This window comes from Bos mutus, chromosome 15, assembly GCF_027580195.1.
Source record: "Bos mutus isolate GX-2022 chromosome 15, NWIPB_WYAK_1.1, whole genome shotgun sequence".
Classification (NCBI taxonomy): domain Eukaryota; kingdom Metazoa; phylum Chordata; class Mammalia; order Artiodactyla; family Bovidae; genus Bos; species Bos mutus.
In genome coordinates, this window is record NC_091631.1 from 79,020,365 (window position 1) to 79,043,582 (window position 23,218).

The window sequence follows — 23,218 nt, forward strand, 5'->3', positions numbered from 1 at the left end:
CTTTCAGCATATAAGCAATATTGTTAATCGTCACCATGTTGTGCATTGGGGTTTCCTCATAGCTGAGTTAGTAAAGAATCCACCAGCAATCCAGGAGACCCTGGTTTGATTCCTGGGTTGAGAAGATCTGCTGGAGAAAGGATAGGCTACCCACTCCAGTATCCTTGGGCTGTCCTTGTGGCTTAGCTGGTAAAGAATCTTCATGCAATGATGGATACCTGGGTTCAGTCCCTGGGTTGGGAAGATCCCCTGGAGAAGGGAAAGGGTACCCACTTCAGTATTCTGGTTTGGAGAATTCCATGGACTGTATAGTCCATGTGGTTTTAAAGAGTCAGATACAGCTGACTGACTTTAACATACACACTATAACCCCAAACAGCAGAATGCTACCTTCATGACTTAGTCATTTCCCAAAGGTCCCACTTCACATACTACCACATTAGAAAGGATTTAAATTATGATTCTGGAGAGGGACTCAGACATTCATTTTTATAGCAACAGCCAAAAGTGGAGGAACAAATTACTTAAGATTTGATAAACCAAATGTTTTCTATTATTTGGTGAATAGTACTGTGTTTGAGAAGACTTTGACAAACACAAGAAACAGTTATCAAGACAGTACGGTACTGGCACAAAGACAGAAATATTGATCAATGGAACAAAATAGAAAGCCCAGAGATAAATCCATGCACACATGGACACCTTATCTTTGACAAAGGAGGCAAGAATATACAATGGATTAAAGACAATCTCTTTAACAAGTGGTGCTGGGAAAACTGGTCAACCACTTGTAAAAGAATGAAACTAGAACACTTTCTAACACCATACACAAAAATAAATTCAAAATGGATTAAAGATCTCAACGTAAGACCAGAAACTATGAAACTCCTAGAGGAGAACATAGGCAAAACACTCTCCGACATACATCACAGCAGGATCCTCTATGACCCACCTCCCAGAATATTGGGAATGAAAGCAAAAATAAACAAATGGGACCTAATTAAACTTAAAAGCTTCTGCACAACAAAGGAAACTATTAGCAAGTTGAAAAGGCAGCCTTCAGAATGGGAGAAAATAATAGCAAATAAAGCAACAGACAAACAACTAATCTCAAAAATATACAAGCAACTCCTACAGCTCAACTCCAGAAAAACAAATGACCTGATCAAAAAATGGGCCAAAGAACTAAATAGACATTTCTCCAAAGAAGACATACAGATGGCTAACAAACACATGAAAAGATGCTCAACATCACTCATTATCAGAGAAATGCAAATCAAAACCACTATAAGGTACCATTTCACACCAGTCAGAATGGCTGCCATCCAAAAGTCTACAAGCAATAAATGCTGGAGAGGGTGTGGAGAAAAGGGAACCCTCTTACACTGTTGGTGGGAATGCAAACTAGTAGAGCCACTATGGAGAACAGTGTGGAGATTCCTTAAAAAACTGGAAATAGAACTGCCTTATGATCCAGCAATCCCACTGCTGGGCATACACACTGAGGAAACCAGAAGGGAAAGAGACACGTGTACCCCAATATTCATCGCAGCACTGTTTATAATAGCCAGGACATGGAAGCAACCTAGATGTCCATCAGCAGATGAATGGATAAGAAAGCTGTGGTACATATACACAATGGAGTATTACTCAGCCATTAAAAAGAACACATTTGAATCAGTTCTAATGAGGTGGATGAAACTGGAGCCTATTATACAGAGTGAAGTAAGCCAGAAAGAAAAACACCAATACAGTATACTAACACATATATATGGAATTTAGAAAGAAGGTAACAATAACCCTGTGTACGAGACAGCAAAAGAGACACTGATGTATAGATCAATCTTATGGACTCTATGGGAGGGGGAGAGGGAGAGGGTGGGGGGTTTTGGGAGAATGGCATTGAAACATGTATAATATCATGTATGAAACAAGTCACCAGTCCAGGTTCAATGCACGATACTGGATGCTTGGGGCTGATGCACTGGGATGACCCAGAGGGATGATACGGGGAGGGAGGAGAGAGGAGGGTTCAGGATGGGGAGCATGGGTATACCTGTGGTGGATTTATTTTGATGTTTGGCAAAACTAATACAATATTGTAAAGTTTAAAAATAAAATAAAATTTAAAAAAAGAAATATAAGAAATTTGAATATAAGAACTCTCTATATAAAAGGTATAAAAGTCATGATATGAGGTTTCTCATTTAGTGTCATTTACTAGTGAAAAGCATACATTGCCCCATATCCTTAGCCTCACATGAATCAAGGACAATAAATTTCTTCAATCACAAACTTCTAACCACATTACTACTACTAATACCACTACTAAGTCACTTCAGTCGTGTCTGACTCTGTGCATCCCCATGAATCTTGAGTCTATGATGCCATCCAGCCATCTCATCCTCTGTTGTCCCCTTCTCCTCTTACCCCCAATCCCTCCCAGCATCAGAGTCTTTTCCAATGAGTCAACTCTTCGCATGAGGTGGCCAAAGTATTAGAGTTTCAGCTTTGGCACAGTCCTTCCAAAGAACACCCAGGACTGATCTCCTTTAGAATGGACTGGTTGGATCTCCTTGCAGTCCAAGGGACTCTCAAGAGTCTTCTCCAACACCACAGTTCAAAAGCATCAATTCTTCAGTGCTCAGCTTTCTTCACATTCCAAATTTCACATCCATACCTGACCACTGGAAAAACCATAGCCTTGACTAGATGGACCTTTGTTGGCAAAGTAATGTCTCTGCTTTTCAATATGCTATCTAGGTTGGTCATAACTTTCCTTCCAAGGAGTAAGTGGCTTTTAATTTCATGGCTGCAATCACCATCTGCAGTGATTTGGGAGCCGAAAAAAATGAAGTCTGACACTGTTTCCACTGTTTCCCCATCTATTTCCCATGAAGTGATGGGACCAGATGCCATTATCTTAGTGTTCTGAATGTTGAGCTTTAAGCCAACTTTTTCACTCTCCATTTTCACTTTCATCAAGAGGCTCTTTAGTTCCTCTTCACTTTCTGCCATAGGGTGGTGTCGTGTGCGTATCTGAGGTTATTGATATTTCTCCCGGCAATCTTGATTCCAGCTTGTGCTTCTTCCAGCCCAGCGTTTCTCATGATGTACTCTGCATATATGTTAAATAAGCAGGGTGACAATATACAGCCTTGATGTACTCCTTTTCCTATTTGGAACCAGTGTGTTGTTCCATGTCCAGTTCTAACTGTTGCTTCCTGACCTGCATGTAGGTTTCTCAAAAGGCAGATCAGGTGGTCTGGTATTCCCATCTCTTTCAGAATTTTCCACAGTTTATTGTGATCCACACAGTCAAAGGCTTCGGCAGTCAATAAAGCAGAAATAGATGTTTTTCTGGAACTCTCTTGCTTTTTCAATGATCCAGCGGATGTTGGCAATTTGATCTCTAGTTCCTCTGCCTTTTCTAAAGCCAGCTTGAACATCTGGAAGTTCACGGTTCATGTATTGCTGAAGCCTGGCTTGAAGAATTTTGAGCATTATTTTACTAGCGTGTGAGATGAGTGTAATTGTGTGGTAGTTTGAGCATTCTTTGGCATTGTCTTTCTTTGGGATTGGAATGGAAACTGACCTTTTCCTGGAGCCACTGCTGAGTTTTCCAAATTTGCTGGCATATTGAACGCAGCACTTTCACAGCAACATCTTCCAGGATTTGAAATAGCTCAACTGGAATTCCATCACCTCCACTAGCTTTGTTCGTAGTGCTGAAACAACAACAACAACAACAAGAAACAAAAAACTATGACCAACTAGACAGCATATTAAAAAGCAGAGGCATTACTTTGTCAACAAAGGGCCGTCTAGTCAAAGCTATGATTTTTCCAGTGGTCATGTATGGAAGTGAGAGTTGGACTATAAAGAAAGCTGAATGCTGAAGAATGATGCTTCTGAACTGTGGACTGGAGAATACTCTTGAGAGTTCCTTGGACTGAAAGGAGATCCAACCAGTACATCCTAAAGGAAATCAGTTCTGAATATTCATTGTAAGGACTGATGCTGAAGCTGAAATTCCAATACTTTTGCCACTTGATGTGCAGAACTGACTCATTGGAAAAGACCCTGATGCTGGGAAAGATTGAAGGCGGGAGGAGAAGGGAATGACAGAGGATGAGATGGTTGGATGGCATCACTGACTCAATGGACATGAATTTGAGTAATCTCCTGGAGTTGGAGATGGACAGGCAAGTCTGGTGTGCTGCAGTCCATGGGGTCACAAAGAGTCAGACACGGCTGAGTGGCTGAACTGAACTGAATGTAAAGATATTCTTTACATGGATAGAGGAGCATTGCAGGTATCTCCCACTTTCTGAAATTTCACCTTTAGCGATTTCATTTTTATGAAGATGTATATCAATGCTTAATTTAACTAATAGAAATATACCTGAAGGGGATTTTTTCTATCCCCAGAAAATCTATTATCATAATAATATCAGTAGATTTTTAAACTTTTTCAATTTTTCTGTGTTTTAAGTACAGTTAATTTACAATGTTGTGTTAGTTTCAAGTTAATAATAATGTGATTCAGTTTTATATATATATATTTATATATATAAATCTATATATATATGTGTGCTTGTGTATTTGTGTGTGTATATATATATATATAGATAGATAGATAGATATACACACATATATATTTCTTCAGATTCTTTTCCATTATAGGTTACCATTGTTCCAGAAATTTGGCTTCTGGACACTGTTGCCAGATTAAATCTTTGGGACAAAATTTTGGGTAAAGTAGAAAGAAATAGCTTTATTGCTTTGACTGGTAAATGAGACCACAGTGCACTAGTGCTCTCAAGAATGTGGGTCCCCCTTGGAGATGGTAGTGAAGAGCCTTACATTGTTTGAGAAGCAGGGCTTGTATAACTCATGGACTTTTCTCTGATTGGTTGATGGTGAGGTAAGTGGGAGTCACATCATCAACCATCTGGTTTTAAAGTCTGCATCTTCTGGGCAGCATACAGTTAGTTTCTTCCACCTGGTAGGGGTTTCAGTGTCTGCAAAGAACATAGCTCAGAATCTTATGTATAGACCTAGAACAAGAAATAAAAGTTCTTGACTTTGTTTAATGGGGCAACTATTATCATTTTGTTTTTCTTGACTATTTTCCTTTCCCTCTGCATTTTCTTACTTCTCTGATTAAATTTATTCTTTGGCAGAGATTTTCTACAGACAAAAGGACAGTGGTCAACATGGCCAGGAGTCTATTCTCAGAGGCCTCATAGGATGCTTCTTTGTTACACCACTACCATTTTGAAAGAAAGACCATAATAGTTGGTCTTCTGTAAAAGAGAAGTGGCATAAGTTGAACTTTCAAATTGAGGGAAAAAATTGCAGTGCTAAAGTACATGCCTACATGTGAGATAAAGCTAGAACATATTGACATCATAGTCTTGAAAGACAAACTAAACCTTTAAGACTGCAGATAATTTTCTTATCTGTAGACTTACAGATACCATAGGCACTATGTCTCATTTGAAAGAAAATATGACTTATTTTTAAAGACATAGACTGAAAGTTTATAGCTAAACTTTTGAAAAGAAGCTGTGTTCCAATACAATACCTTCTCACACATTTTACAGTTGAAGAGTATTGTGAGTCAAGTAGATTAGTAAACCTCTCTTGGCTTCAATTTCCTTCTCTGTAAAGTGGGGATATTGATAATGGAACCATTAGTTTATTACATGTATATATAAACTGAGGTGAATGCACCTGGTAGTTAAAGTGTTCATTTAATGTAAATATTAATATATGTAGGAGGCCTACAGAGCAACAGCTTTGGAACCTAACTATGGTTTTATGTTGAGATTTGTAAAAGATGCTTAACCTTTTTCAAATGGTTCTTCAACTTTTAGTATAGAAAGACAAAATGTTCACTTTATATTCAAGAAACACTGTGATCCATGAAGTTAAGAAAATAAGAGCATATTAAGAGTAATTTCAAAATCTCTGGTTTATTTTTCATTCCAAAGAAGAACTAGAGATAGATTATGAATTATATGTTTTTCCTTTTGTGGGTTTCTCTCTTTTTGCTTTTGGTAAATTCAAAGTATATTAAGAAAAAAATAATAAGCTGTGATTCCCACACTCAAATGTCCCTTCCCCATGTATCTATTGAAGAATTTCTATCCCCTATTTGCTTTAACACAGACTAAGCAAAAAGGGGGAAACATTTTTTTTTTTGAGATCAAGATTCTATGGAAAAAAAATTTCATCCAATTAACATATATGAAGAATTTACTAAAGCAGCAGTAAGACTCTGGAGGAAAAATCTTATTCTACAATCACCAAAGTAGGGGTCTATGCTTGTTCTTTCCATTGTCTAGTCTGAATCTATGAACACGAACATTGAAGCCTTGGTAAAGTGCAGCAAAATTGATGAATGTGCCTAAAATATACCTAGTCATTAAATCATCAATAAGTATTAGATTCTAGATATTTATTTTCTGCCAGTGGTCTGCAAATTCTTAGTATTCTTTCACAATTTACAACAGGTACAATCCTCCCTAGGTACACAAATGATCACTAAATTGGCTCTTGAATACTCTAAGTTATTATCTTCTTCAACAAAGTCCTCATGGCATTTTAACCTCTGCATTTCTCACTGTATAAATAATAGGATTTAGCATGGGAGTGAAGATTGCAAAGAACACAGCCACCCACTTGTCTTTAGGGTAAGTGGCTACAGGGAGCAACTGAATTAATATACAAGGGACAAAAAAGCACACCACTAGTGTAAAGTGGGGGACACATGTAGAGAGGGCTTTGCACCTGCCTTCAGAGCCATGGGATTTCAGAGACCTCAATATGACTATGTAAGAGACCAATAACATGGAGAAAATAAGCACGCACATGCCCCCACTGTTAGTTGCCACCACCATTCCGGGTCGGTAGGTGTCGCTGCAGGAAAGTTCCATTAAGGAGAAGAAATCACACATGACCACAGAAGGTCAAGTCGACCATAAAGAGAATCTGCTCAGTGGCAAGATGCCCCTGATCCAGGCCACCACCATCAGGAGCTGGCAGAGCCCTTTTCGCATGATGACCATGTAGTGCAGAGGTTTGCAAATAGCCGCATAGCGGTCATAGGCCATGGCGATGAGAAGGATGATCTCTGATGCTCCCCGAAAGTGCTCCACAAAGAGCTGAGTCAGGCAGCCACCCCGGGAGATGGTTCTCCTCTGGTGCAACAGGTCAATGATCAATTTGGGCATGCTCACACAGGTGAAGAAGGCATCTAAAAAGGGCAAGTGAGTGAGAAAGAAATACATGGGAGCAGAAAGCGTGGGGCTGAGGGAGATGGTGATGACAATGAGCAAGTTGCCCTGCACAGTGAATAGGAGAATGAACAGAAAGACAATGAAGAGTATTTTCTGTACGTGTGGATTCTGCGTGAGTCCCAGGAGAACAAATTCAGTCACATTATTGGTCAGTGTAAGGACGTCCATTTAGGAAATAGCCATCTTTCCTGGGCCCCGAATTACCTACAAAAAAAAAAAAAAAAATGAGTGATACTTTTAACCATGAAAGAATTGTGGTCTGAATTTCTGAGAATGAAAATAGTGCAGTCATTTTAACAGTGGAGCATGCCTTTGGCACTTTTGTTCCAGTACTTCTTTCAAGTCTTCCTACTTCTTACAAGATGGCTTTTTAGCTTCAGACACCTGTTCCCTGTCAACCGTAAAACATCTATCGGGCAAGACCTGATGTGCAGTTTACTGAGAACACACTGGGCTCTCTACATGAGCCCTGGATTCTCATTCTGGTTCCAGCTTCATGTACTGTCATCACAGTACTCCATGACCCCAGCCCTCCTCTATGTCTATCGTCTTACAAATTATAATTTTCAGATGTATCTTGTAAGCTGAGAAGTGCTGCACAAAAGTAAGAGTTATTTTCTCATGGGTGTTTACATTTGAACCTTCAGTTCTAACTGTGGAAAGACAGACAACATCAATAAATATCTGTCATAAACTAGATGTTTTGGGAATGATTATAAGTCCTTGGTGACACACTCTGTCTAGTCCCTTTCAAAACACACATACTCTTCAAGTGTGTTTTCTCACTTACCATAGTGCCTGGCATAGTATCTGCAATGCCTGAAACATATTAGATGATACTAGATGATGCAGAAATACTTTGTGAATTGCCATTTTCCATGGGTAAGAGTATGACTCTTCCCCAGAATGTAAGGTCTTGCCTGGTGACTCAACAGTAAAAAATCCAACTGAAATTCAGGAGACCAGGGTTCAATCCTAGGGCCAGGAAGATTGCCTTGAGCAAAAAATGGCATCCCCCTTCAGTAATTTTGCCTGGGAAATCCCATGGACAGAGGAGCCTGGCCAGCTACAGTTCATGGGGTCCCAGAAGAGTCAGACACAATTTGGCAACTAAACAACAACAACCAGACTATAAACCTAAGAGGAATTAGTGCTCTTTTTCTCTTGCTCTGTTTGTCATTTTTCTCTACTTGATGAGAAACATAAACATTTGAAAGGCATTGCTTTCTAGTTTAATAGGTTTTGACACCCTTTATGGGGTAAGTATGAAAATAATTCTTTGCCTCTGGGAAATAATATATTATTGGATCATTTTACTTTCAAGATAATGATGGCATTTTTATTGATATTTTTATTCTCTAAAATTCTGTTCCACATATAATTTAACATAATCATATTCAGTCATATTCAGGCTAGCTTCTCTAGACTTGGATTGAAAAAAATTTGCATGAAGTTGTTCAGTACACAATAATTTTTTTAAGCAAAGGAAATCCTTATTTTCAGAGTTCTAAAAATAAAATTTAATGTAGAGAACAGAACAAAATAGACTTCTAGGTAAAACAGATAATGTACTACACATATAAACATGTACATACAGACTCGACTTTCCAGGTGGATCAGTGGTAAAGAATCTGCCTGCCAAAGCAGGAGATGTGGGTTCAATCCCTGGATCAGGAAGATCCCCTAGAGAAGGGAAAGGCAACCTACTACAGTATGCTTGCCTGGGAAATTCCATGGGCAGAACTCCCCACAGTCCATGGAATCACAAAGAGTCAGACACACCTTAGTGACTAAACAACGGTAATACACAGACTAACAGAAACATATATAAAACCTTTTACCTGTGATAAGTACTTATTACAAGTTCACTCATTCAATAAGGATCTATTGGAAGATCAGTGTGCATGTTAATACATATTGTTCACACAGTCATCAAGAGCGTCCCTGTTAAATACACTTAATGGCTGAAATTTCGTTACCAAAGAGCAGCAAGGCATCCTTCCATGATAAGCATGAGTCTCCCACTCTTTCTGTTTCCACTACATGCATTCTCATGCCTTCTTCTCCCATCTTCCCATAGTACCCAGCATTATCACTCCTGGTTACAGGACACTTCATTACTACAAGTGTAAGAGACCTGGGGGGACAACTTCTCAACAACAAGAGATGAGGACATATAAACATAATGAAATATATTCTACAAAAAATAAGTCTTTCTTTTCCAAGATAAATGGGTATAGAGGTTTACTGTGTAATCACCTGAATTAAATTTTGTACATGTGTGGAAACAAGGTGCAGCAGTCCCACTACATTTCCTTATTCTGAGGTGGGATCCCCCAGCAGATTAGAAAGTATTGAAATGATGTAAAGCAAGATTTAGATGCAATTACTGAAAGCTTTTTGAAAATAACTAGGAAGAAGCAGAAATAACTTTTTCATATTTCTTTATCTCCACAATACTCTTTCTACTAATAAATCCTATGGAAAATATTTTTAGAGAAGAAATATAAATATTTACAAGTATGCTCAACACAGTTATTATGATCTGTGGGAAATTTGGAAATGATATGGATTGTTCAACACTGGAGAAATAGATCATTACAATATAGTGCATCTCTTTAATCAATGTGTAGTTTTAACAGGTGCTTTTAAAAATTGTGAAATATCATACTAACATTCTGTAAAGTCAAGAAAATTGTAGATGCTCTTTTAAATTGTATAATTATTCCAACTAATTTAATTCTAACTAATTGCGATATGATTCTAACTAATTTAAAATCATATCAATACAAAGAGGCCCTGAGATATTTTACTTCTAAGTTGGTGGCATTGTACTTGAGTCTGTCATTCTCGATGTTTTGTATGATGAAAAAGGAATTTCAGTGTCAAGTGAGGATGAGGGATAGTTATATGATATGTCGGTTATATTTAATTCTCAGAGTCCATGATTATACAATTTCCTGGAAAAAAAAAGGCTCACCTGTGAACGTGTCTGATATAGGTTCCAGCAACAGTTACTTCACCAAGAAAGAAGTAAAATTGTAAACTAGCAAAATACCAACTAGCTCAGCTACAATAAGCATATTTTCTAATTTATAAATGGTATCTTTGGATAAGCTTTCAAAGCACTTCTATATATGCTGTTTGGGGGCAAATTCTGTAAAGTTTCTTAGCTGTGGCTAACAGGACCTCAGAGGTATTACATCATCATTAGCAGCTCTGCCAATGATTAAGTATTTCAAGTAAGTTAATACAACAGTGGAGGAAAAGTTCTATAGTACTCATTTTTAATTTTGAACTTTTCCTTGAGTCTACATGAAGGTCAAATACTATAAGAGAAAAAAAAAGAATATTTATGAAATTGTTTCTGATAACAAATGAGCTTAATATGGAGATTGAATATTCAGTATTGTAAAGTAAAATATTTAGGCAGTCAACTATCTGAATTTTAAATTTTTACTATAATATTTTAAATTGATCTACCATCCATGCCAGTCATAATTTTTAAATACTGCCTTCGGGTTTACTTTGAGTGATCGGTTCTAAGCCCTATTATAATATTGACACTTCATATCAGGTAAATTATACAGTACTTTTCCAAAGAAGTTGTTTCTTGTGCCAATTCTGGATTTAGATCGACATGATAATGATGAAAATAATTTACTCTTCAATTGTATTCAGAGATGGTAAATGTATTTTTTTTCATTTAAATTTAATTGTACAATATCCAAATGGAATAGAAAAATAGGCAATAATATTGACAATTTATAACAAGGAAATAGAAGATGTGGGATAAGAAAGCCATTTGCCAAGGGGAAATAAGATGCCAGTTCACTAGATCCTGGACCAGGATCCTTACTTTTAAATTAATATTTTACAAGTAAAGTGACATTACATGTCACCAACTGTAAAGCTCAGTATAATTATCTACTGAAAGAAATCAGTACTAACATTTGAAATAATTTTGTAAATAAATGTAATATAATTTGACTCAGGAATATTTATGCATAGAAGCAGCCTCACTCAACACATTCAAATATGCTTTCATTAATAAGAAAAATAAATTGGACATAACTGTCAACTGGATTCAGAGAATCTGGTCATTATGAGCAACATGTGTCACACAGGAAAATAATTTAGGAAAACTGAAAACTTGTGACTAAACCTAGTTTGACTAGACACACACATATTATTGTGTTGTGATATTTGTGATGGCATACGCCAAAGGCAATCTAAATGAAGATTTGAAAAAAATAAAGAAAGAACTATAAGGGATATGGATTATTTCTGAAGTGTCATCATGCAAATGTCTTCAACTTGTCTTTCAACTCTGGAATTAAAGCAATAGTCATATGATAATTAGCATGTACTGACAAAGTCATTATTCTCAACCTCATAAAGATTGATGTGTATTCAAAATGTCCCATTGAGTGGTCATTCAACCTCTTCTTAAATATCTACAGTGTGGTTAAAGAGACAACTTTAGAACCTGTATACCTGTCTAGTCCAGCACCCCAGGGCCTAGTCAAGCATGAAAAAGAAAAAAAGAGTAGAGTTAGCTCTAAAACTGTGAAGCCTGTCCATAAAAATAATTTTTCAAAGAAGACTTCCTGGAGGTATACCAGGAAAGTCATTTCTAGAATACAGATTCAAGAACAGAGTGGTTAACAGCCCTGGAGAGACAGAAATACAGATTCTTAAACTTGAAGGATAAACCAGAAGGAAAGCAGAAGGAATAACACATAGATTTTATCATCGTTGATAAGAAACTAGGTAAGGTATGTTAAGATGTTTGATATTTTCAGAGACTAATTTTACAAAATCAGGTACCTAAATTATTCTTTTGGGCAGCTTCACTCATTTAAATACACAGAGAAACATGTTCTAAAAACAAAACTTTCAAGAGCACAAATCACGTTCAGTTCAGTCACTCAGTCGTGTCCGACTCTTTCTGACCCCATGAACCGCAGCACACCAGGCCTCCCTGTCCATCACCAACTCCCGGAGTTTACTCAAACTCATGTCCATTGAGTCAGTGATATCATCCAACCATCTCATCCTCTGTCGTCCCCTTCTCCTCCTGCCCTCTATCTTTCCCAGAATCAGGGTATTTTCCAATGAGTCAGCTGTTCTCATCAGGTGGCCAAAGTATTGGAGTTTCAGCTTTAACATCAGTCCTTCCAATGAATATTCAGTACGGATTTCCTTTAGGATGGACTAGGTGGATCTCCTTGCAGTCCAAGAGACTCTCAAGAGTCTTCTCCAACACCACAGTTCAAAAGCATCAATTCTTTGGTGCTCAGCTTTCTTTATAGTCCAACTTTCACATCCATACATGACCACTGGAAAAACCATAGCCTTGACTAGACCGACCTTTGCTGGCAAAGTAATGTCTCTGCTTTTCAATATGCTGTCTAGGTTGGTCATAACTTTCCTTCCAAGGAGTAAGCTCCTTTTAATTTCATGGCTGCAATCACCATCTGCAGTGATTTTGGAGCCCAGAAAAATAAAGTCAGCCACTGTTTCCCCATCTATTTGCCATGAAGTGATGGGACTGGATGCCATGACTTAGTTTTCCGAATTTTGAGCTTTAAGCCAACTTTTTCACTCTCCTCTTTCACTTTCGTTAAGAGGCTCTTTAGTTCTTCTTCACTTTCTGCCATAAGGGTGGTGTCATCTGCATATCTGAGGTTATTGATATTTCTCCTGGCAATCTTGATTCCAGCTTGTGCTTCCTCCAGCCCAGCATTACTCATGATGTACTCTCCATATAAGTTAAGTAAGCAGGGTGACAATATACAGCTTTGATGTACTCCATTTCCTATTTGGAACCAGTCTGTTGTTCCATGTCCAGTTCTAACTGTTGCTTCCTGACCTGCATACAGATTTCTCAAGAGGCAGGTCAGGTGGTCTGGTATTCCCATCTCTTTCAGAATTGTCCACATTTTATTGTGATCCACACAGTCAAAGGCTTTGGTATAGTCAATAAAGCAGAAATAGATGTTTTTCTGGAACTCTCTTGCTTTTTCAACGATCCAGCAGATGTTGGCAATCACATTAGTCTACTCCAAAAGACTTTCATCCTGGAAGGACATCTCCTAAGTTGTTTACTAGGAATAGAAAAGTGTCTGGAGTTGGACTGTGGTCTCAAAACTCTTCCAGATATACTTCTTATTGAAGTAGAAACAAATATAACAACTTTTGTGCCAATAATCATATTATGGGCAGAATCACAGAATGCAGAAACACACAATGTATCTTGGTAAACTATTTGCAGAAAGAGGAAAAACTTTTTAAAGAAGATGATGGTGTGTGTGTGTGTGTGTGTGTATGTGTTAATCACTCAGTCATGTCTGACTCTTTGAGACTTCATGGAGTGTAGCTCACCAGGCTCCTCTGTCCGTGGAAATCTGAAGGCAAGTATACTGTAGTGGGTAGCCATTACCTTCTCCAGGAGATTTTCCCATCCCGGAGATTGAACCCAGGTATCCTGCATTGCAGGTGGATTCTTTCCCATCTAAACTCCCAGGGAAGCCCTGGTAAAATAAAATTCCTTATTCTAATCTTGAAGTAGTGTGTCTATTCTCCATTACATCTTCAGAACCATAATATGCATGCTATATAATTTTGCATTATGAAGTCTAAAGATTTCTTCAATAGAGCATATGCTACTCATGTCAGTTCAGTTCATTTCAGTTGCTCAGTCATGTCTGACTCTTTGAGACCCCATGGACTTCAGCACACTAGGCCTCCCAGTCCATTTCCAACTCCCAGAGCTTATTCAAACTCATGTCCATTAAGTTGGTGATGCAATCAAAGCATCTCAACCTTTGTTGTCCCCTTCTTTTCTAGCCTTCAACCTTTCCCAGCATCATGGTCTTTTCAAATGCATCAGTTCTTCTCATCAAGTGGCCAAAGGATTGGAGTTTCAGCTTCAACATCAGTCCTTTCAATGAATATTCAGGACTGATTTCCCTTAGGATGGACTGGTTGGATCTCCTTGCAGTCCAAGGGACTCTCAAGAGTCTTCTACAAACACCACCAAGTCAAAAGCATCAATTTTTCAGCACTCAGCTTTCTTTATAGTCCAACTCTCACATCCATACATGACTATAGGAAAAACCATAGCCTGACTGGATGGACCTTTGTTGGCAAAGTAATGTCTCTGCTTTTCAATATGCTGTCTAGGTTGGTCACAGCTTTCCTTCCAAGGAGCAAGTGTCTTTTAATTTCATGGCTGCAGGCACCATCTGCAGTGATTTTGGAGCCAAAAAAAGTAAAGTCTGTCAATGTTTCCACTGTTTCCCCATCTATTTCCCATGAAGTGATGGGACCAGATGCCATGATCTTAGTTTTCTGAATGTTGAGCTTTAAGCCAACTTTTTCACTCTCCTCTTTCAATTTCATGAATACGGTCTTTAGTTCTTCTTCACTGTCTGCCATAACAGTCGTGTCATCTACATATCTGAGCTTATTGATATTTCTCCTGGAAGTCTTGATTCCAGGTTGTGGTTCATCCATCTCAGTGTTTCTTATGATGTTCTCTGTATATAAGTTAAATAAGCAGGGTGACGATATACAGCCTTGATGTACTCCTTCCCTTATTTGGAACCGGTCTGTTTTTCCATGTCCAGTTCTAAGTATTGCTTCCTGACCTGCATATAGATTTCTCAAGAGGAATGTCAGGTAGTCTGGTATTCCCATCTCTTTCAGAATTTTCCAGAGTTTGTTGTGGTCCATACAGTCAAAGGCTTTGGCATAGTCAATAAAGCAGATGTTTTTCTGGAACTTCCTTGCTTTTTTGATGATCCAGCAGATGTTGGCAATTTGATCTCTGGTTCCTCTGCCTTTTCTAAATCCAGCTTGAACATCTAGAAGTTCATGGTTCATGTACTGTTGAAGCCTGGCTTGGAGAATTTTGAGCATTACTTTACTCGCGTGTGAGATGAGTGCAATTTTGTAGCAGTTTGAGCATACTTTGAGCAGCAGTTTGAGCATTGACTTTCTTTGGGATTAGAATAAAAACTGACCTTTTCAAGTCCTGTGGCCACTCCTGAGTTTTCCAAATTTATGGGCATATTGAGTGCAACACTTTCAAAGCATCATCTTTTAGGATTTGAAATAGCTCAACTGAATTCCATCAGCTCCACTAGCTTTGTTCATAGCGATGCCTCCCAAGGCCCACTTAACTTCACATTCCACTTAACTTCACATTCCAGGATGTTTGGTTCTAGTTTGGTGATGACACCACCATGATTATCTGAGTCATGAAGATCTTTTTTTGGTATAGTTCTTCTGTGTATTCTTGCCACCTGTTCTTAATATCTGCTGCTTCTTTTAGGTCCATAGCATTTCTGTCCTTTATTGTGACCATCTCTGCTATTCATGTAGTGGGAGGCTGAACCTTTCTATCAGAAGAAGATACTATAAACACATCAATGACATATACACAGACTTGTATTTTAGTAGCCAACCTCATTTTGGAAAAGAGCTAAAATTCATTAAGAATAAGTTTTGTTTACCTGAGTAATACTTTTTTTTGGCAATTGAAAAGTAAAGATCCCCGTGTTCTTTTTATATATCTCTTATAAGTAATCTCATAAAGCAGTTTTCAAATAAGACTTCCAATTCAAGGAGATAAGTATTAAAACAACTTTATAATAAGTGAAGTGTTTTCTATATATATTTTACTATGTGTTTTTGAAAAACACTTTCATTTGCTGGCTACAAATAATTGTTAACAAAACAGTGTAACTTTCTATGGCATATAAACAAAGAGATTTTCATCAATCAAACACCAACCCTGAAGGGATTCTGTATAATGAAAACATTAGAGGATATGGAATAAGAGTATTCAGGCTCAAAGTTGACACATATTTTATGATCTAGCTATTTTATGAGCCTCCACTGTTGTCTATAAAGTAAGATCACTAAATTTTAATTTTATTTTTTTTTATTTGGAAATACTTTAAAATTTAGTCATCAGTTTAAATGTAATGCAATTAATTTTCATAATCACTGACAATTTTACCCAACAGGGCAAGAAATAAAATATAATTTCAATATTAGGATATCAAGTGTATGTCAAGAGAGTATTGACAAGTATCTTCCTTCTATTTTATATTTCACATCATCATATATACCAGTAAGCCATACAGCTTTCTGAGTACCGACTACTTAAATCATAGGCACCTTATACAACTCTATAATGAGAAAGGAAAAATAAATTTTCTATTACTATAAAAGAAGAGAGAGTCTGATGAAATGCTGTTTTTGATGATGTCTCTTGAAGTGTTTGAAAGACTATCACATTTAAATTTAGGAGAATGCAGATCTAAATACTACCTCTGCCTATGTTGCAGTAGTCCTGTTAGTGTCAGATGAGGGGTTTGGGAAAGTCTTTATAGTAATAAAAGATGAAAATATAAAGATCATGAAAACATAAAAATTACCTTTGCTTTCTCCAGGGGATCTTCCCAACCCAGGAATTGAACCCAGGTCTCCCTCATTGCAGCAGGATTCTTTACCAACTGAGCTATCAATATCAGTAAAATATATAAAAAATATATGAACATATAAAGATCATGATAGAAATAAAATCTTCCTATTGGCTCACCTCTTATCTGAAATTGTATTCCTGTTTAATAATATTTTAATGACATTTTTGCCCTCTATATTCCTTACTGTATAGATGACAGTATTACTGCTATGATTTTACCCATGGGAAAAGTAGTTACTGGTTGCAGATACATAAATATAGAAGTTACAGAAAACAAGACAACAATTCTGATGTGGAAGCCACAGGTAGACAGGGCTTTGTCCTCCCCATGAGTCCTGTACATGCACAGGAAAATCACACAGAACATCAAGACATTACAAAAGCATTGACAAGGATTGCCAACTTCAGCAGCAACCAAGAAACCACCAAGGAAAGTGTCAGTGCAAACATATTATATTGGGGGAAAATGTCACACATGAAATGGCCCATGATGTTGGGGCCACAGAATGGGACCCAGAAAATGACTAGGTTTTGCACAACCAATTGTTGAAAACCCATTGCCCAACACACCTCCACCAGGAGGAAGCATATATGATGGTTCATGATGGTGACATAATGCAGAGAGACTTAAGACATACACACTGCAGATGGCCACCTATTATTCATAGACTAGAACCACAAAAGGACAATCTGTGAAGCTCCCAAGAAATGTTCAATGAAGAGCTGTGCCATGCAGCCCCTGAAGGAGATAGCTTTTGAATCAGAAAGCAAATCAACTATCATTTTCAGTATTATGAAAGAGGGATAGCAGGCATCTATCAAGGACAGGAAGGTCAGGAAGAAATTCAACAGAGAATTCAAAGTCTAGCTGCAGATTATAGTTACCACAATAAGCAGGTTGCCCACAACAGTGACAATGTAGGTGAAAAATAACATAAAAGTAGAATTCTCTGTATCTGAGGATTCTGGGTAAGTCGCACTAGAATGACTTCAGTCTCATTCATCTTGTTTTATTGCATTTCAGTGCTGTTGATGAATTCAGAAGTGGATAACTGATCTATAAAGACAAAGCTTTTAATAGCAAAGAGATGAGAAATTTATATTTTGGGTTTTCAGGTAAGTCCAACACATTTTAATAATAAATAGTATTTTTTTCCTTGGTGTGTAAGCATGCTGCCTTTTCTATTTTATAGGAAGAGTAAACTTTCAAGGTTATTTAATTCAGCTTACTACAAGGATGCTCGGGTTCTTCTTCCATACCTTCTGACAAGTGGTCCCTGGTTCTTTGTTGGAGGATACCCAGGCCCAGGTACTCACCATGTAATAAACCTGAGAGCTTCTCAAGCAAGAAAAAATGTTAAAAACACGTCCTTAAAAGTTAAAATGAATTGTACAACTGGATGTGATCTGCATATTGTTTACACACAGTCTAATTTACTCCTTTCTTCCTTGTAAAAATACTTAAATAAGTCTGAGATATAAGCCTGTATTTGCCATCACCTCATCAATTATCACTTAAGTCAGAGTCAGACTGACACTGTTGTTCAATAAAATTAGCTGAATAAATTAAGTTGGAAGACTCTCCCTGTGTTTTCCTTTATTGAGCAACTCCAAAAAATAGTGCTTACTCTCTTTCTTAAAAAGACAAAACAAACAAACAAACAAAAAACAATTAAATAAACTGTTGGAAAAATGGATAGATATATTCCTTTCTTCCACTAGAACTTCTCACTTTCTCTACCCTGAGCAGCTCTTTTCCTTGGTCTGCTTCAACCATCTCCCTTACCTCCTAGCCAAGATGTAGCACTAGCTGAGTATTAGTAGGCAGGTGAGAAGAAAATAAGAAATGTCATGGGGTTTACTGTCCTGGTTCCTGTTATGGGTTGTCAGTGGCTGGGTGCCTTTAGCTGAGGCTGCTCCTTTTGGATGGACCATCTGGGTTCCTGAGATCTCTCTCTCTCCTAGATCTCACAGGCCTTATTGTTTTAATGGTTTCCTACTGTAGCTGGGTCCTCAATGGTACTATATTATCCTTCATTAGTTTCCCCCAATTCTATCCATAAATTAATAGGTTATCATTTTAAAATGATATTTAAAACTATTTTAATTTCCCATTTTAAATATCTTTTTTTTTTTTCTTGTCAGTTTTCCAACGGATGTAGAAAGTTTGTTTGCAAATGGTGACTGTAGTCATGAAATTAAAAGATGCTTGCTCCTTGGAAGAAAATCATTGACAAACTGAGACAGCATATTAAAAAGCTGTGACATTACTTTGCCAACAAAGGTCTGTATAGTTAAAGCTACGGTTTTTCCATTAGTCATGCATGGATATGATAGTTGGATCATAAATAAGGCTGATCACCAAGGAATTGATGCTTTTGAACAGTGGTGTTTGATAAAACTCTTGAGAATCACTTGGACTGCAAACCAGTCAATCCTAAAGGAAATCGATCCTTAATATTCATTGGAAGGACTGATGCTGAAGCTGAAGCTCCAATACTTTGGCCATCTGATGTGAAGAGCTGACTCATTTGAAAAGACCCTGATGCTGGGAAAGATTGAAGGCAGGAAGAGAAGGGGACAATAGAGCAGCAGATGGTTGGATGGCATCACCAACTTGATGGACGTGAATTTGAGCAGGCTCTGGGAGATGGCCAAGAACAGGGAAAGTTGGAATTCTGCAGTTCTTGGGGGTCTCAAAGAGTTGGACACAGCTGAGTGACTGAACAACAACAAGCTGTAATTTCATCACCTCCACTAGATTTGTTGGCAAGAATTGGGATCCTGAAATCAGTTCCTGAATTTATCTAAAGGTCTGTTCCACCAGTTCCCCTGGAGCACCGGGTGCCTCACTGAATTCCCCTTAATCCCCCTTAGGGTGTGTTGAAGGTCAGCAGCTATAGCAGGACAGGATTCAATGTCCACAGAGGCAGATGGCAAATGCTCTTTTTGTTGTTCAGTCGCTGGCAAGTACACTTGGTGAATTCAGTCTCAGTGCCAATTTATAGTTGACAGTGCTGTATAATCCCTTATTGGTTTCCCTCAACATCATCCATATCTTGATAAACTATCATTTTAAACCCTTTTAATATCTATATGGCAAAACCAATACAATATTATAAAGTTAAAAAATTAAAATAAATAAATAAATAAATAAAATATGCTATGTCTTTTGTGTTTTCCAATGGAAGAAGGAAGTTTGTGTTTTATTTGCAAAAATAAATAAAATATGTGAGAAAATATATCCCCTTTAACAAATTTATTTTATTTTTAAAGCATCTGTACATCTTTTGATAAATAACTGCTAAATAAACTTAACTTTGGTCAGGAAAACTTATTCTGAAAGACTGATGCATAACATAAAGATTATTGGGTGTCTTCATGGAAATCTATGTGTTACCTTTAGCGCTGTCATGGAGTTATAGGATTCTATGGAATTCATACCTTGTACTGCCTTTACCTAATTTATAAATCACTAAGTTATAGAATAATGATAAACATTCAAATAATTCTATTCATAAAAATGCAAATTTGGGGGTGATATTTGTTTGATTTTCCTTACCACTTCAGTTAAAAACAGTTTTGCATTTATTTTAAATTCATGACACTTCCCTAAATGAACAATGTAAGAGCGGATTTTCCTTTTGACTGATCGTGTGACTCTAGGCAAACCTGATAAACTTAAAAAGATAATATGATATCCCATTTGGGAAAAAGGTAAGACTTGGTTGTTTTTCTGCACATGCATCATGTTCAATCAATTTTTTAAAAAATTAACATCCTAAAGATGATTAATATTACACACTGAAATATTCTTCATCAATCATCTTGTACTAAGAAATAGAAACAAAATAATATGTGTAAAGTATCTTTCAGATTCAAAAGTAAGTCATATAAATCAAATAATATGTGCTGTCTTTGTGTGAAGAGGACTAAACTGAGATGTATATAATATTTCTTACTCTATTTTTTTTCTGAAATCTGTAATACACCTCATTAATTCTGAAAAAGATCACATTATGTAAGAGAAAAGTATGAGAAAAAAACTTACACTAAATAAATAAATCGCAGTATTAACTATGACTTAACTCATCGTGTCAGGGGAGTGTATAATTTTGTTAGTTCTGCCTCACCGCGGCAAAGATTGGAAACTGCAGACCAGTGTTACAGCTTGGTTACAGCTCAGAGTTTTATTCAGCAACTAAAGGAAAGTACACCCTGGAGGTGTAAGGGCAGGCGATCCCAAAGGAAAGGACTTGATCTGTCTTGGCTTCCTCTTTTTGTATGTTTTGTCTTCTGCCCCCTGAGCTTGCCCTATGCAAATTGCACTAGCCAAGAGGGGAGTGTGTTTGCTTCAGCTGAAGTTTTCACTCCAGTCCTGCAGATTTTCTTTTGATCCATTTTTTTGGGCTTCTCCCTTTCTTTGTTTTTTAGCCACTGTCATTTTGGACTCCTTTTTCTTATTCTAACTACCTGACAATCATATAGAACATAAATCTATAGTTTTAATAAAGTCATTTTACACCCAAAGCTATACATATTTTCCAAAGAAATTGTGTAAATCTTAAAAACCTATTTCAAGCAAAATATAAACTTTAAAATAGGAAGTCATTAAAATGTTAAAATTATATTTTGATCATGGGAAATATTCAGATAATAAGTCTTTTCATCATGACTAAGTTAATTATCCTGGGGAGATATTTACTGCAGTTAAATAACCACAAAAGGCTTTCCTGGGAAGAGCAATTCTTCACTGAAAATTGGTCATTCATTTCCCTGTTGCTTCATGTTCTTTTTCTGATCCATAGCTTTCCCATGGCATGTTGCATCTCACTGTTTCTCAGAGTATAGATTAGAGGGTTCAACATAGGGGTGATAATGGTGTAAAACACAGCCAAGGACTTATCAATGGGTAAGATGGAAGGAGGTCTCACATACAGAAATATACAGGGCACAAAGAAGAGGAGCACCACAGTGATGTGGGAGCCACAGATGGACAAGGCTTTGCGCCTCCCTTCCTGACTAATATTCTTCAGGGAATGCAGAATGGCCCCATAGGACATGAGTAAGAGCATGAAGAGGACCACGCAGATTATGCCATCATTGGCAACCACTATGATGGCAATAATGGGGGTGTCAGTGCAGGCCAGTTTTAACAAGGGGTACATGTCACATATGATGTGGTCAATAACATTGGGGCCACAGAAGGGAAGGTAGTAAACAAAGAGAATATTAACTATAGCATGTAACAGTCCACCAACCCAAACCAACAGCAACAGCAGGACACACACTCGCTTATTCATGATTGTCACATAATGCAAGGGTTTGCAGATGGCCACATAGTGGTCATAGGCCATGATGACCAGGAGTAAAATCTCAGCACCACCAAATAAGTGCTCTGTAAAGAGCTGAATCATGCACGCTTGGAATGATATGGTTTTCTTCTCATAGAGTAAGTCTGTAAATGTGTTTGGGTTAACTGTAGTAGCATAAACAGCATCCATAAATGATAAGTAGCCAAGAAAGAAGTACATAGGGACATCCAGGGTTGGACTGAACACCACAGTCAGGACAATGAGTAGGTTGCCCACCATGGTCACAATGTAGATGAGCAAGAACAAGACAAATAATATTTTCTGACCCTGGTTTCTCTGAGTGAGCCCCAAGAGGACAAACTCAGTCACATTGTTCCTTGTTTCCATAGTGTTCTGTGTGTTTTATTTCAGAGCTTAGGACATACTTATCTATAAAAATAATTGTTACTTATGACTTCCTGAAGTCTTGTGATAATTTGTTTATTCATTCAAAAATATGTCTTGTGATTTATTATTTTCTGGTACTTTCAGATATTATTATAATACAATGTTGTGAGAGTTCTCTGGTGGTCCAGTGGTTAGGACTTGGTGCTTTCACTGCAGTGGCCTGGGGTTCAATCCCTGGTTGGAGAACTAAGATCCTACAAGTCACATGGGGCAGCCAAAAAAGGAAAGAAAATATAAGGCTGATTAAAACATATTGCCTGATCACAACAATCTTATAGACCAAGGCAAGTGATAAAAGACCATATATGAGAAAATGACAGGGTACTAAATACATGAGGTAGCACAACTAGCTTACCAACTGGAAGCTAATTAAATTGTACATAAAGCTAGTACCTTACACAAAAATCAACATTTATTAAAGGCTTAAAAGAAAGTAAAGCAAGATTTACTTCATATTTAATTTCCAGTTAATGAAGGAGGTGAGTTTCTACATTCTAGGGTTGGATAATTCTTCTTATCCAATCATTTAAACCCCAAATAGATATATTTGATGATTTGAAAAATGTTTATAAAGATTTGGGAAACAATACCACAAGGCCAATTGACAAAATTAATTATTTTGATTTGAAAAATAATACAATTATGTAAAG

General features: G+C 37.3%; 1 protein-coding gene and 2 pseudogenes across 1 annotated transcript; all 3 read right to left on the minus strand.

Annotated features, from left to right (window-relative positions):
• Positions 1 to 6,602: 6,602 nt before the first annotated feature.
• Positions 6,603 to 7,475, minus strand: LOC102267328 (olfactory receptor 4C3D-like; annotated as a pseudogene).
• A 9,444-nt stretch (positions 7,476 to 16,919) lies between these two features.
• LOC138990925 (olfactory receptor 4C5-like) lies at positions 16,920 to 17,825 on the minus strand (annotated as a pseudogene).
• Positions 17,826 to 21,590: 3,765 nt separating this feature from the next.
• On the minus strand, positions 21,591 to 22,508 carry LOC102267622 (olfactory receptor 4A47). Its single transcript, XM_005903400.2, has one exon. It carries the CDS (start codon positions 22,506 to 22,508, stop codon positions 21,591 to 21,593), a length of 918 nt encoding a protein of 305 aa, XP_005903462.2.
• Between the last annotated feature and the right edge of the window lie 710 nt (positions 22,509 to 23,218).

What these genes read in the sequence shown, in the direction of transcription:
- LOC102267622 (XM_005903400.2), bottom strand. Translation starts at nt 22,508, where the DNA reads ATGGAAACAAGGAACAATGTGACTGAGTTTGTCCTCTTGGGGCTCACT.